Source organism: Staurois parvus, unplaced genomic scaffold, assembly GCF_062004578.1.
Source record: "Staurois parvus isolate SC_StPar_1 unplaced genomic scaffold, SC_StPar_1.0 ptg003236l, whole genome shotgun sequence".
Classification (NCBI taxonomy): Eukaryota; Metazoa; Chordata; class Amphibia; order Anura; family Ranidae; genus Staurois; species Staurois parvus.
The window spans coordinates 12,092-27,500 of NW_028321032.1; the positions used below are offsets into that span (position 1 = coordinate 12,092).

A 15,409-nucleotide genomic window follows, 5' to 3' on the forward strand; every position below is an offset into this window, starting at 1 on the left:
TGTCACAATGTATCACTACATTCACTCTGGGTGCCGCCATGCTGGATACACGCGGCAGGGGGAGCCCCGCCCCCTTACAGTCATGTGACTTCCACACTCACAGAACACGCAAGCTGGCAGCCAGATAATGGCGTCCGTTAGTCTCAGCACAAGGCGAAGCGACTGGCGTACACACATAATCACAGAAGGTGGGGGAATGGGGGGGGGGGGTCGGGCCAGAAGTGGCAGTTCAGGCGGAAGCCACGCCTACACACACAAAACATTTCACAAGAGATGGGAGGGACTCACTGCGTGTAAACTTCTAACGCACATCCTTCCAGTGACGGCGTCAAACAGCATCTGAAATACAGCAAAACATCGGAGGGAGGAGTCAGAAGGGGCTCGGCAGCACAGCTTATGTTAACCAGCCTACAGGGGGCGCTAGAAGCGGGCCGGGAATTGCGGGCGACATCATAGGGGACACTGAGCTGACTGCTGCTGGCCCGACCAATGGGGGTGGGGAGGCTGCCGGTGTGGTCACATGACATGATGTTCAGATCTGCAATGTCGGGGTACCCGGATCCCTAATTCCTCCACTGCCAAAGCTCACAACATCTCCCTCTACCAATCACAGAGCAGCCAACTCCATCCAGGGGGGCCACAGGAAGGGCCCCCCCCATCCACTACTCTGTGATGATTGGGTGATCGGTCCCGTGGAGGTCTGTGCACTCACACGCCGAGCCGAGCCATGGAGGAGGAGCGGGTAATCGCTGCATTCATACAGGAGCCGACTCTGGGAGAAGATGAAGTTGGGTCCTCAGGGGCCCAGCGATGTTCACGGAGGTCTAACCTTCCATCTTACCCATCAAACACCAGCAACCGGCAATGTCTTCCAGAATCTTCCCAACAACAGAAATACAAAATAGTGACATCTTGGATGGGGGTTCTGGAGGGGGTCAGGGGACTCTTCAGATGACTTGGTGGCCCTGTAGGCCACCAAGTTGAGGGGCACTGCGAGAAGTTGAGGAGGACTGCAGGAAGTTGAGGGGCACTGCGGGAGGTTGAGGGGCACTGCGGGAGGTTGAGGAGGACTGCGGGAAGTTGAGGGGCACTGCGGGAGGTTGAGGAGCACTGCGGAAAGTTGAGGGGCACTGCAGGAGGTTGAGGGGCACTGCGGAAAGTTGAGGGGCACTGCAGGAGGTTGAAGGGCACTGCGGGAGGTTGAGGAGGACTGCGGGAAGTTGAGGGGCACTGCGGGAGGTTGAGGGGCACTGCGGAAAGTTGAGGGGCACTGCAGGAGGTTGAGGGGCACTGCGGAAAGTTGAGGGGCACTGCGGGAGGTTGAGGGGCACTGCGGGAGGTTGAGGGGCACTGCGGGAGGTTGAGGAGCACTGCGGGAAGTTGAGGGGCACTGCGGGAGGTTGAGGGGCACTGCGGGAGGTTGAGGGGCACTGCGGGAGGTTGAAGAGCACTGCGGGAAGTTGAGGGGCACTGCGGGAGGTTGAGGGGCACTGCAAGAGGTGCAGGTGCACTGTGGGAGGTTGAGGGGCACTGCTGGAGGTTGAGGGGCACTGCGGGAGGTTGAGGGGCACTGCAGGAGGTGCAGAAGTACTGTGGGAGGTTGAGGGGCACTGTGGGAGGTTGAGAGGCACTGCGGGAGGTTGAGGGGCACTGCGGGAGGTTGAGGGGCACTGCGGGAGGTTGAGGGGCACTGTGGGAGTTTGAGGAGCACTGTGAGAGGTTGAGGGGCACTGCGGGAGGTTGAGGAGCACTGCGGGAGGTTGAGGGGCACTGCTGGAGGTTGAGGAGCACTGCGGGAGGTTGAGGGGCACTGCTGGAGGTTGAGGAGCACTGCGGGAGGTTGGGATGCCCTATGGGAGGTTAGGAGACAAGCACCTGTCTGGAGGCCCAGGAGAACCGAAGCCATGGCCTGCTGGTCTAGAACCTTCACCCATCCCCCGGACACCAGAAGACCACCGCCAATAAATAGTTGGCCATGAACCCGACTCGCCCCAATGTGAACACAGACTTCATTAACAGACACAACGTTGTTTTTTTCTCTTGAATTCTTATTTGTAATGGTATCTAGAAGCGGCATGGCGTTATCTGCGTCGCGGTGGGCGGGGCCTGTTCTCTGACTACAGACAGATCATGCGAGCCTAAACCACAACGCTGAGAGCACACGCCGCAATCTGCTTCCCTATAAATCAAAAATAAACCGAGGGCCCCGGCTCCTCCACAGTTACAGATGGCAACAGATAATCATCTCCTTAATCTGCCTTCTCACATTATCGCGGCTTGTTTCTGAAGAACGCCGGGCCCCTGACGATTCACACGGGCCCCTGACGATTCACACGGCACACACGCACTCATCTTCCTGTCCGGGGCCCCTGACGATTCAAACGGGCCCCTGACGATTCACACGGCACACACGCACTTATCTTCCTGTCCGGGGCCCCTGACAATTCACACGACACACACGCACTTATCTTCCTGTCCGGGGCCCCTGGCAGCTACCAGATGCAAAGCTGCTGCTGAATCCTTCACCCGCCGCTCATTGTTAGACCGCCATCCCCGAATTCCGGAGAGAGCGCGTTGCGTCATGCGGGCCGAAGACGGGCGGCGAATTTAGCTGCAAATTTGTGCAAATTCCAAATGTTCACCTCCTGAATAAAACCGAGAAATCTCATTTCCTCAAAATTTTGGTGAAAATAGAGATTTGGGGAAATTTCACTATTTTGAAAAAAAAAAAAAGCATTGAAGTGAACAGGAAATTTGAAATAAAACCAATTTTTAGATTTTTTTTTTCACACTTTAAAATTTGTAATTTTTTTTGTGCTAGAAATGAGTGTAAAACCCTTAAAAAGTATGTTTTCTGACCCCGAGGGATAAAATTGTGGCAGTTGCAATTTTGTTTTTACGTCGCACAATATTTGCACAATTATTTATCAAATGCATATTTTCAAGAAAAATACACAAATTACACCTCCTGGAGTCTTCATGGCAATGGATAAAAACGACAAATCTCATTTCCTCAAAATTTTGGTGAAAATAGAGATTTGGGGAAATTTCACCATTTTGAAAAAAAAAAAAATGCGTTGAAGTGAACAGGAAATTTGAAATGAACCGCTTGCCTGCTGAGGCAATTTTTTTTGTTCAAAAAATTTTTTTTTTTTAAATTTGCATTTTTTTGCTAGAAATGACTAAAACCCTTAAAAAGTACGTTTTCTGACCCCGGGGAATAAAATTGCGGTAGTTGCAATTTTTTTTTTTACGTCGCACAATATTTGCACAATTATTTATCAAATGAATATTTTCAGGAAAAAATAATGAATTTTAGTGCAAATAAACACGAGATTATATCCAGTTTTTGGTAAAATACAAAAGATTGGGTTGCGTTGAGTAAGTAGATATCAAACACGTCAGGTCTTAGAATTGCGCACGCCCCTGGAATTGCAAAAAAAAAAAAAAAAAAAAGATGGTACCCCAAATTCTCCGTAGGCGATGCTTTAAAAGCCTTTACAGGTCGTCAGTTTAGTTACCCGCGAATAATGGTCCTAGAATTATCGCTCTCTCATCGATCGCACACGTGTGACACCATTGATGTTTACATACACATGCCCGTCCTGTGCTGCCATTTTTAAACGGGCTGTCTGTGGGGGGTGGTTCAATTTTTTTTTTTTTAATTATCTTCATTTATGTTTTTTTTTTTTTTTTACATTTTTAATTTTTTTTTTCTCTCTCACAAGGGGCCTAAAAAGCCACCTATGGGATAACAGTGATACACACCTATGGGATACACATGCTCACCCTACACTGTGCTTTTGATATGGGGTGAGCGGGGGGGGGGTGCGCTAAATTTATTTATTTTTTTAATTATTTTATGCAATGATTATTTTTTTTTTTTACAATTTCTACATTTTTTTTAACCTTTATTTCTCAATGGGGATAACAAGCCACCTATGTGATATAAATGCCCGCCCCACGCTGTGCTTTTTATATGGGGTGTGCGCACGGGTGGCTTACATTTATTTTTTAAATAATTAAAATTTATTTTATGGAATTTTTTTTTTTTTTTTTCACAATGTCTAATTTTTTTTTTAATTTTAAAATGTATTTCTCTCACAGCGGGGATAACAAACAACCTAAGTTTTACAAATGCTCGCCCTACGCGGTGATTTTCATATTGGGTGTGTGTGCGGGGGCGCGTTAAAAAAATATTATTATTATTTTATGTATTTTCTTTTTTTTTTTTTTCTTTTTTTTTAACTTTGGTTTTCTCATAAGGGGGCTAACAAGCCACCCATGGAATACACGTGCTTTTTATATAGGGTGTGTGCGGGGGGGGGGTGTTTAACATTTTTTTATTATTTAAATTTAATTTATGTAATTCCTTTTTTATTTTACACTTTGTAATTTTTTTTTTACTTTAGTTCACTCACAAGGGGGCTAACGAGCCACCTATGTGACACACGTTTGTCCTGCACTGTGCTTTTTATATAGGGTGTATGGGGGAGTACGTTAACATTTTTATTAATTTTAATTATTTTATGTAATCCTTTTTTTTTTTAAATTGTTTTTTTAACTTTATTTCTTTCTCAAGGGGGCTAACAAGCCACCTTTGTGATACACACGCCCGCCCTACACTGTGCTTTTTTTTTTAGGGTGTATGCAGGTGTGTGTTTTTTTAAATTATTTTAATTTATTTTATGTAATTCCTATTTTTCTTTTCTTTTTTCTTTTTTTTTTTTTTTTTTTGAGGGCGGACCGTTAACATTTTTAAAAATTAATTTAATTTTATTTAATTTTTTTTAGCACTTTTAACTTTTTTTTTTTTAATCTCTCTAACAAGGGGGCTCAGTGATAGCGTTTGAAGGTGACAGGCCCTCCGGGGCAGCTATTCAAGCACAGATTGTGTTTCATTAGCTGCATCCTCGGCTACATCAGTTGACGACTTACAGCTGTGACCCTGGCGGACTGACAATTCATGGGGCTCCCGGGCAATAGGGGATCATGGGGCCCCTGTGTCCTTGCCCAAACTCAAAAAAGCCTATGAAAAAGGTACCAGGGGCATCTCAGGGGGCCCCCTACTGACCCTGGGCCCTCAGGCAGTGCCCGAGTTTCCAAATGGTCAGTCCGCCCCTGCACATCGCTTCCAAGGTCATTAGGTATTGGGCAGGGCTTGCCCCTTTTACAGACCCCCTTTGAGGGGCCCATAAAAGCGCTGTAGAGCCACCTAATGGCTTTCATCGGAAGGTCCTCCAGTGGCTCTTAAAGCCGGAACCCAGCTGTAGTCGTGAGCTTTTTTGACCTTGACCATTTTTCTACCATGTCCATAAACGGACCGTGGTAGACAAGCTGCTGGTTTTTTGGGTGGCGTTTAAAGGCTGTAAGTGGCCCCTGAGGGTTCCGTTCACAAAAAGTGGACTAACTCCGGTGCCAAAACATGGCCTAAGCCTGCATTCAGTATGTTGAGGCGTATCGGAAAGTTTGAGGACCACTGAAGGTGGAAGGGAATGTTCTGATGACTATTGACACACGTTGTATCTCTTTGTTCTTTCACGTATCAATGTGAAGGAATGGACCACGTCTGGAAAGTTCGCCAATCGCTATAATCCGCCAATAACGGAACTCCCATTTTCTGGCACTGACTGACAGATAGCACGGTGCAAGAGTCCGCTATGGGCATCATGGGCCACAGAAGTGGCTTGGAGGACCTACAAAATGTCTTCATAGAACAAGGCCAGTTGAATGTGGTCAACTACTGCTAGCGTGAGCCACCCTGGGAATCTGCCTGGTGCCCGCGGGTCTGGTGACTGCGCTGCGCACACCATTGTTACGCAAATTTTCTGTCTGCCCCACCCACCAGCTACAACATTTGTGCACAAGGTTGCCCTACCTGCAATTTCTAGTCTGACCTGTTGGCTGTCTGTGGATAATAGGTGCCTCATGTGGCTCCACCAGCCAGCACCATCCACCAGGCGCAGACTGACAACTCATGGGGCCCCCGGGCAATAGGGGATCATGGGGCGCCTGTGCCCTCTCCCACACTCCAACCACACCCAAAAAGCCTATGAAAGGTACCAGGGGCATCTCATGAGGCCCCCTACTGACCCCGAGAGCCCGAATGGTCAGTCCGCCCCTGCCATCCAGCAATACAGGAGCCAGACGGACCACAAGATGGGAGGAGGTCACACTCCATGCGGACCAAACTCGATGGACGATGTCTTCACTCAGTGACGGGTCATCCCTTCCATCAGAGGTGACCACGTGTCTGGAGGAAGGACAGAACATCGGAATGGAGGAAGAACGGAACATCGGAATGGAGGAAGGATGGAACATCGGAATGGAGGAAAGACGGAACATCGGAATGGAGGAAGGACGGAACATCGGAATGGAGGAAGGACGGAACATCGGAATGGAGGAAGGACGGAACATCGGAATGGAGGAAGGACGGAACATCGGAATGGAGGAAGGACGGAACATCGGAATGGAGGAAGGACGGAACATCGGAATGGAGGAAGGACGGAACATCGGAATGGAGGAAGGACGGAACATCGGAATGGAGGAAGGACGGAACATCGGAATGGAGGAAGGACGGAACATCAGAATGGAGGGAGGACGGAACATCGGAATGGAGGAAGGACGGAACATCAGAATGGAGGGAGGACGGAACATTGGGATCGGCGTTCTCATCACCACTTCTGATTCCACAAAAGAACAATGTCCCGGCTCGGCACAGGAATGGGAACAATTCTGCACCACCTCCCCCACTCCTCGCTCAAGGCTCCTCTCTTTGTTCGATCACTCGGAGCACCAGGTGAGGGGCGTTCGGCTCACAGAATGGGTGCAAACTGAGATTCTGAGAACAGCAGATCGTAACGAGACATCGATGGGAATCAGGTCGGGTCAAGAACAAAGCCGGACACGGCCGATGCTCCAGAGCTTGCAGTCATTCCCCGTACAAGGAACTGGTACATACTTAAAGGATCACTCCACCCACAACGGATCTTTCAGCATTTGTCGGGTGCTTTAAATGGCAAATCAAAGCCAGTCACCAGAAGGTCTTCTAATTCCGAATGCTTCTGCCACAGCCATTGGCCTGACCACAACCTTTAAACACCCGATTCGAGGAGATCAGACTACAACGTGTGTGGTCTCTCAGCATTCACCATAGACACCCGATTGGAGGAGATCAGACTAACAATGTGTGTGGTCTCTCAGCATTCACCACAGACAACCGGTTGGAAGAGATCAGACTACAACATGTGTGGTCTCTCAGCATTCACCATAGACACCCGGTTGAAGATCAAACTAACAACGTGTGTGGTCTCTCGGCATTCACCATAGACACCCGATTGGAGGAGATCAGACTACAACATGTGTGGTCTCTCAGCATTCACCATAAACCCCGATTGGAGGAGATCAGACTAACAACGTGTGTGGTCTCTCAGCATTCACCATAGACACCCAATTGGAGGAGATCAGACTACAACGTGTGTGGTCTCTCAGCATTCACCATAAACACCTGGTTGGAGGAGATCAGACTAAAAACGTGTGTGGTCTCTCAGCATTCACCATAGACACCCGATTGGAGGAGATCAGACTACAACGTGTGTGGTCTCTCAGCATTCACCATAAACACCTGGTTGGAGGAGATCAGACTAAAAACGTGTGTGGTCTCTCAGCATTCACCATAGACACCCGATTGGAGGAGATCAGACTACAACATGTGTGGTCTCTCAGCATTCACCATAGACACCCAATTGGAGGAGATCAGACTACAACATGTGTGGTCTCTCAGCATTCACCATAGACACCCGGTCAGATTACCTTGTCACTCCGGCAGTTGTTCAGACCCAGATTGTTCAGCGGGATTTTCCCGTCGATGCCGTGGGGTTGGTGCTGCTCCCGCTGGATCTGCTCCCTCATCTTCCGCGCCTCTTGTATGGCCTTCAGGACCGTATCCTGGTCCCCAAACAGAGCCGGAGCGTTCAGACTGGACAGGATATCTGCCGGGACAAGAAACGGCATCAACGCGCGCAAAAGTGACGTCACGCTACGCAGTACGGGATGGACCACCTCGGTGACTATCGCATTGGATGGACCACCTCTGTGACTATCGCACTGGATGGACCACCTCTGTGACTATCGCACTGGATGGACCATCTCTGTGACTATCGCACTGGATGGACCACCCCTGTGACTATCGCATTGGATGGACCACCTCTGTGACTATCGCACTGGATGGACCACCTCGGTGACTATCGCATTGGTTGGACCACCTCTGTGACTATCGCATTGGATGGACCACCTCTGTGACTATCGCATTGGATGGACCACCTCTGTGACTATCGCATTGGATGGACCACCTCTGTGACTATTGCACTGGATGGACCATCTCTGTGACTATCGCACTGGATGGACCACCTCTGTGACTATTGCATTGGATGGACCACCTCTGTGACTATCGCATTGGATGGACCACCTCTGTGACTATCGCACTGGATGGACCATCTCTGTGACTATCGCACTGGATGGACCACCTCGGTGACTATCGCATTGGTTGGACCACCTCTGTGACTATCGCACTGGATGGACCATCTCTGTGACTATCGCACTGGATGGACCACCTCTGTGACTATCGCATTGGATGGACCACCTCTGTGACTATCGCATTGGATGGACCACCTCTGTGACTATCGCATTGGATGGACCACCTCTGTGACTATCGCATTGGATGGAGCACCTCTGTGACTATCGCACTGGATGGACCATCTCTGTGACTATCGCACTGGATGGACCATCTCTGTGACTATCGCACTGGATGGACCACCTCTGTGACTATTGCATTGGATGGACCACCTCTGTGACTATCGCATTGGATGGACCACCTCTGTGACTATCGCACTGGATGGACCATCTCTGTGACTATCGCACTGGATGGACCACCTCGGTGACTATCGCATTGGTTGGACCACCTCTGTGACTATCGCACTGGATGGACCATCTCTGTGACTATCGCACTGGATGGACCACCTCTGTGACTATCGCATTGGATGGACCACCTCTGTGACTATCGCATTGGATGGAGCACCTCTGTGACTATCGCACTGGATGGACCACCTCGGTGACTATCACATTGGATGGACCACCTCTGTGACTATCGCACTGGATGGACCATCTCTGTGACTATCGCACTGGATGGACCACCTCTGTGACTATCGCATTGGATGGACCACCTCTGTGACTATCGCATTGGATGGACCACCTCGGTGACTATCGCATTGGATGGACCACCTCGGTGACTATCGCATTGGATGGACCACCTCGGTGACTATCGCACTGGATGGACCACCTCTGTGACTATCGCACTGGATGGACCACCTCTGTGACTATCGCATTGGATGGACCACCTCTGTGACTATCATATTGGATGGACCACCTCTGTGACTATCGCACCTTGAATGGTGAGTCCACAAATATTCCAAAATGTCCATCTAAAGGAAGTTCGACGACATTGTAAAAAATGATCGTCCTCATTGGTGATCGCTCTGTATAGGGCCCCTCTATAGACTGCAGTACTGCCCCTCCCCCCATCCCTGAAGTGTCTCAGACTCCTCACCCCTCTGAAGGGCGCTTTGTTTTGCTGCTCGGGCCGGGAAAGTGAATCAGCTCAGACAGAGGAATCATTTTTGGATGCGGAAAAGATAAAAATAGAACGAGTTGTGATTATTAGAGGACGACTAACAATCCGCCCTTTATTGACTGTGCAAGTCTATAGACCTCTCCCTGCCTTGTCCTTCTCTACGGCCCTCTCCCTGCCTTCTCTACGGCCCTCTCCCTGCCTTCTCTACGGCCCTCTCCCTGCCTTGTCTACGGCCCTCTCCCTGCCTTGTCCTTCTCTACGGCCCTCTCCCTGCCTTCTCTACGGCCCTCTCCCTGCCTTCTCTACGGCCCTCTCCCTGCCTTCTCTACGGCCCTCTCCCTGCCTTGTCTACGGCCCTCTCCCTGCCTTGTCTACGGCCCTCTCCCTGCCTTGTCTACGGCCCTCTCCCTGCCTTGTCTACGGCCCTCTCCCTGCCTTGTCTACGGCCCTCTCCCTGCCTTGTCTATGGCCCTCTCCCTGCCTTGTCCTTCTCTACGGCCCTCTCCCTGCCATGTCTACGGCCCTCTTCCTGCCTTGTCTACGGCCCTCTCTTTGCCTTGTCTACGGCCCTCTCCCTGCCTTGTCTACGGCCCTCTCCCTGCCTTGTCTACGGCCCTCTCCCTGCCTTGTCTACGGCCCTCTCCCTGCCTTGTCCTTGTCTACGGCCCTCTCCCTGCCTTCTCTACGGCCCTCTTCTTGCCTTCTCTACGGCCCTCTTCTTGCCTTCTCTACGGCCCTCTTCTTGCCTTCTCTACGGCCCTCTCCCTGCCTTGTTTATGGCCCTCTCCCTGCCGTGTCTACGGCCCTCTCCCTGCCGTGTCTACGGCCCTCTCCCTGCCGTGTCTACGGCCCTCTCCCTGCCGTGTCTACGGCCCTCTCCCTGCCGTGTCTACGGCCCTCTCCCTGCCGTGTCTACGGCCCTCTCCCTGCCTTGTCTACGGCCCTCTCCCTGCCTTGTCTACGGCCCTCTCCCTGCCTTGTCTACGGCCCTCTTCTTGCCTTGTCTACGGCCCTCTCCCTGCCTTGTCCTTGTCTACGGCCCTCTCCCTGCTTTGTCTACGGCCCTCTTCCTGCCTTTTCTACGGCCCTTTCTCTGCCTTGTCTATGGCCAGCTCCCTGCCCAATTTACAGCCCTCTCTCTTTGCCTCATCTTTGGCCCTCTCTCATTGCCTTGTAAAAGGCCTTTTCTCCTGGCCTTGTCTATGGCCCTCTCTCTTGTCCTCGACTATGACCCACTCCCTGCCTCATCTTAGGCCCTCTCTTTTTGCCTCATCTACAGGCCTTTCCCTGCCTCATCGAGGGCCCTCTCTCTTGGCTTTGTCTATGACCCTCTCTCTTCTCCTTGTCTACAGCCATCTCTCTTTGCCTCGTCTATGGCCCTCTCTCTTTGCCTTGTATATGGCCCTCTCTCCTTGCCTCGCCTATGGCCCTCTCTCTTGGCTTCATCTACGGCCCTCTCTCTTGGCCTTGTATACGTCCTTCTCTCTTTGCCTCGTCTATGGCCCTCTCTCTTGGCCTTGTATACGGCCTTCTCTCTTTGCCTCGTCTATGGCCCTCTCTCTTTGCCTTGTATACGGCCCTCTCTCCTTGCCTCGTCTATGGCCCTCTCTCTTTGCCTTGTATACGGCCCTCTCTTCTTGTCTCGTCTACCGCCCTCTCTTCTTGTCTCGTCTACCGCCCTCTCTCCTTGTCTCGTCTATGACCCTCTCTCTCTGCCTCGTCTATGGCCCTCTCTCTCTGCCTCGTCTATGGCCCTCTCTCCTTGTCTCCTCTACGGCCCTCTCTCCTTGTCTCCTCTACGGCCCTCTCTCCTTGTCTCGTCTACGGCCCTCTCTCTCTGCCTCATCTACGGCCCTCTCTCTCTGCCTCGTCTATGGCCCTCTCTCCTTGTCTCGTCTATGGCCCTCTCTCTTTGCCTCGTCTATGGCCCTCTCTCTCTGCCTCGTCTATGGCCCTCTCTCTTTGCCTCGTCTACGGCCCTCTCTCTTTGCCTCGTCTACGGCCCTCTCTCTTTGCCTCGTCTACGGCCCTCTCTCTTTGCCTTGTCTACGGCCCTCTCTCCTTGCCTCGTCTATGGCCCTCTCTCCTTGCCTCGTCTATGGCCCTCTCTCTTTGCCTTGTATACGGCCCTCTCTTCTTGTCTCGTCTACCGCCCTCTCTTCTTGTCTCGTCTACCGCCCTCTCTCCTTGTCTCGTCTATGACCCTCTCTCTCTGCCTCGTCTATGGCCCTCTCTCTCTGCCTCGTCTATGGCCCTCTCTCCTTGTCTCCTCTACGGCCCTCTCTCCTTGTCTCCTCTACGGCCCTCTCTCCTTGTCTCGTCTACGGCCCTCTCTCTCTGCCTCATCTACGGCCCTCTCTCTCTGCCTCGTCTATGGCCCTCTCTCCTTGTCTCGTCTATGGCCCTCTCTCTTTGCCTCGTCTATGGCCCTCTCTCTCTGCCTCGTCTATGGCCCTCTCTCTCTGCCTCGTCTATGGCCCTCTCTCTTTGCCTCGTCTACGGCCCTCTCTCTTTGCCTCGTCTACGGCCCTCTCTCTTTGCCTCGTCTACGGCCCTCTCTCTTTGCCTCGTCTATGGCCCTCTCTCTTTGCCTCGTCTACGGCCCTCTCTCTTTGCCTCGTCTATGGCCCTCTCTCCTTGCCTCGTCTATGGCCCTCTCTCCTTGCCTCGTCTATGGCCCTCTCTCCTTGCCTCGTCTATGGCCCTCTCTCCTTGCCTCGTCTATGGCCCTCTCTCTTTGCCTCGTCTATGGCCCTCTCTCTTTGCCTCGTCTATTGCCCTCTCTCCTTGCCTCATCTATGGCCCTCTCTCTTTGCCTCATCTATGGCCCTCTCTCCTTGCCTCGTCTATGGCCCTCTCTCTTTGCCTCGTCTATGGCCCTCTCTCTCTGCCTCGTCTATGGCCCTCTCTCTCTGCCTCGTCTATGGCCCTCTCTCTCTGCCTCGTCTATGGCCCTCTCTCTCTGCCTCGTCTATGGCCCTCTCTCCTTGCCTCGTCTATGGCCCTCTCTCCTTGCCTCATCTATGGCCCTCTCTCCTTGCCTCGTCTATGGCCCTCTCTCCTTGCCTCGTCTATGGCCCTCTCTCCTTGCCTCATCTACAACCATCTCCCTGTCTATCTTCAGCCCTCTTCCTGCCTTTTCTGAGACTCTCTCTTCCTTGTCTACAGCTCTCTGTATAGTAATACCACTGAAGGTCTCTGAAGGCCACACTTATGGCAGAGATGAATCCAATGATAAATATCTTGTTTTTGTCTATCTCAGGCACCATACTCATCTAACTATCATTTTATACATTGTATGGATTCCTGGACTTCGATTTTTGGTGTATGATCTATTTTCTGGATAACATTCATTCTCTCAGCTATAGCTAATGAGCCAGCTTCCCCTTTTCACATTTCTTTACTCTGATGGGTCCCTGAGACGAGAGCTAAACTTCTCCTCAATACACATGGAGGCTGTCCAGTAAAGTATAGCCCTCAGCTCCTTACTATCCACAGGAGGGCCAAAGGCTGTATGGGTCCTCTGAGCACCTATCGGAAATCAGCAGGGCTGAGGCCAAGAATACTTGTTACAAGACTGGCTGCCACAAACATCCCCAAACTCGCAGAGGCTGTTTAGTGATGTGAAGGCCTCAGCTCATTGACTGAGGGCTGCGTGAAGTCTGAGCCCTAATCTGGAATCGGCTGTCCTGAAATGGGCTATCAGACCCAAGTATTTATGAAGGCACCACCACTGAGGACCTGACATCAGATATACGGCTCATTTGACAAAGCCAACATGCCAGAATAAGGATCCTTATATTCAAAAAGTGACAGTTATTTTCAGTCCAATAAGATTGGAGAATGACAGTCACCTGACTAAAATAAAGATCCCTAGCCGTGCGGTAAAGCTTTGTGAATTGAGTCTCAGGTCTCTCATCATCAGTAAAAAAGCTGATGGCTGTAGATCCCTGAGCAGTCTTTCCTGAAGATCTGGGCGCCGGTAAAGAGCACCTGTCCCACTTACCTAAGGAGGAGCCCCGGCCCAGAACTCCACTGATTGGGCTGGGAATCCCGCTCTTGCTGGAGAGGCTCACCGGGCTGGTCTTACTGGGCGGGAAGAGGTTCTGCGTGGGAGACGTGGGCGACTTCACGGGCTCGGCCGTCTTCGGTCGCGCTGACAAGTTGAGCGGTTGGGCGGCCTCGTCCTGCGGGGGAAATTTTCACATAAACAATGATTAGAGGAAGATAAATGGGCCACATTAGCACTTAAGACAAGGCGGATGTTTTACACCTCCCAGACAATGCCGCTATCTGCCGCCGTAATAACAAAGGGAGCTAATTATCGGCGCACTCGAGGAAGCCCCCCTAACAAACGCTCATTAATTCCTCCTATTTACATCAACACGCGCGCTGCTCGGCAAATTAAAATCTGAATTACAGCACATGGCAGTTCACTCCTTAATGTGTTTTCTGAGATTTAAATTAACCCGGGGCATTTACAAAGAATGATTTAAATTCCAGGCGAGAGGAGGGAGACGGCGGAGAATGAGAGCGACTCCGCAGATACAGACACAGAGTGTTCTACACGAGGGGTCCAAATGACTATGTCCCCTATTAGAAGAAGTGCTGATTCTGACAGATCCACCTTAAATCCCCCCTCCGGCCCCCCCTCCAGTCTTGTACAGGTGTAGTCTCCTCCCCTTCAGTCTTGTATAGATGTACTGGCTCCTCCCTTTCAGGCTTGCATGGGTAAAACAGCTCCTCCCTTTCAGTCTTGCACAGGTGATGGCTCCTCCCCTTCAGTCTTGCACAGGTGTACCGGCTCCTCCCCCTCAGTCTTGCACAGGTGATGGCTCCTCCCCTTCATTCTTGCACAGGTGTACTGGCTCCTCCCTTTCAGTCTTGCACAGGTGATGGCTCCTCCCCTTCAGTCTTGCACAGGTGTACCGGCTCCTCCCCCTCAGTCTTGCACAGGTGTACAGTCTCCTCCCCTTCAGTCTTGCATAGATGTACCAGCTCCTCCCCTTCAGTCTTACACAGGTGTACCGGCTCCTCCCCTTCAGTCTTGCACAGGTGTACCGGCTCCTCCCCTTCAGTCTTGCACAGGTGTACCGGCTCCTCCCCCTCAGTCTTGCACAGGTGATGGCTCCTCCCCTTCATTCTTGCACAGGTGTACTGGCTCCTCCCTTTCAGTCTTGCACAGGTGATGGCTCCTCCCCTTCAGTCTTGCACAGGTGTACCGGCTCCTCCCCCTCAGTCTTGCACAGGTGTACAGTCTCCTCCCCTTCAGTCTTGCATAGATGTACCAGCTCCTCCCCTTCAGTCTTACACAGGTGTACCGGCTCCTCCCCTTCAGTCTTGCACAGGTGTACCGGCTCCTCCCCTTCAGTCTTGCACAGGTTTACTGGCTCTTCCCTTTCAGTCTTGCACAGGTGTACCGGCTCCTCCCCTTCAGTCTTGCATAGGTGTACCAGCTCCTCCCCCTCAGTCTTGCACAGGTGTACAGTCTCCTCCCCTTCAGTCTTGCACAGGTGTACCGGCTCCTCCCCTGGACTGGAATGGCTTGGCATGGCGAGGGGGGGGGGGGCAATTGCTGGAACCAATCCCCTGCATGGCTCTCTCTGCAGCAGCTGGCTTCTTCCCTCTCCCTCCTGCTGGCTTTCATCTGCTGCAGAGAGAGCCGTACAGGGGATCAGTTCCAGTAACTCAACCCCCCTCCCCCCGCCACACCCATCACCCTCCCTGTACACCGTATGTTTCCCCTTGTCACCCAGGACCCCCTGTGTGCCCCCACCCCCA

General features: G+C 51.7%; 1 protein-coding gene across 1 annotated transcript in view; it reads right to left on the reverse strand.

Moving 5' to 3' along the window:
• Positions 1-204: 204 nt before the first annotated feature.
• Positions 205-15,409, reverse strand: part of LOC149428451 (transcription factor Sox-6-like) — a 108,764-nt gene continuing 93,559 nt past the window's right edge. Inside the window, exons 4-6 of the mRNA XM_089667390.1 lie at positions 13,635-13,815; positions 7,813-7,991; positions 205-339 (exon numbers count right to left, since the gene is read on the reverse strand). Of these exons, the coding sequence (XP_089523516.1) occupies positions 265-339; positions 7,813-7,991; positions 13,635-13,815 (435 nt within the window). The 3' untranslated portion in view covers positions 205-264. The remainder of the gene's footprint in view (positions 340-7,812; positions 7,992-13,634; positions 13,816-15,409) is intronic.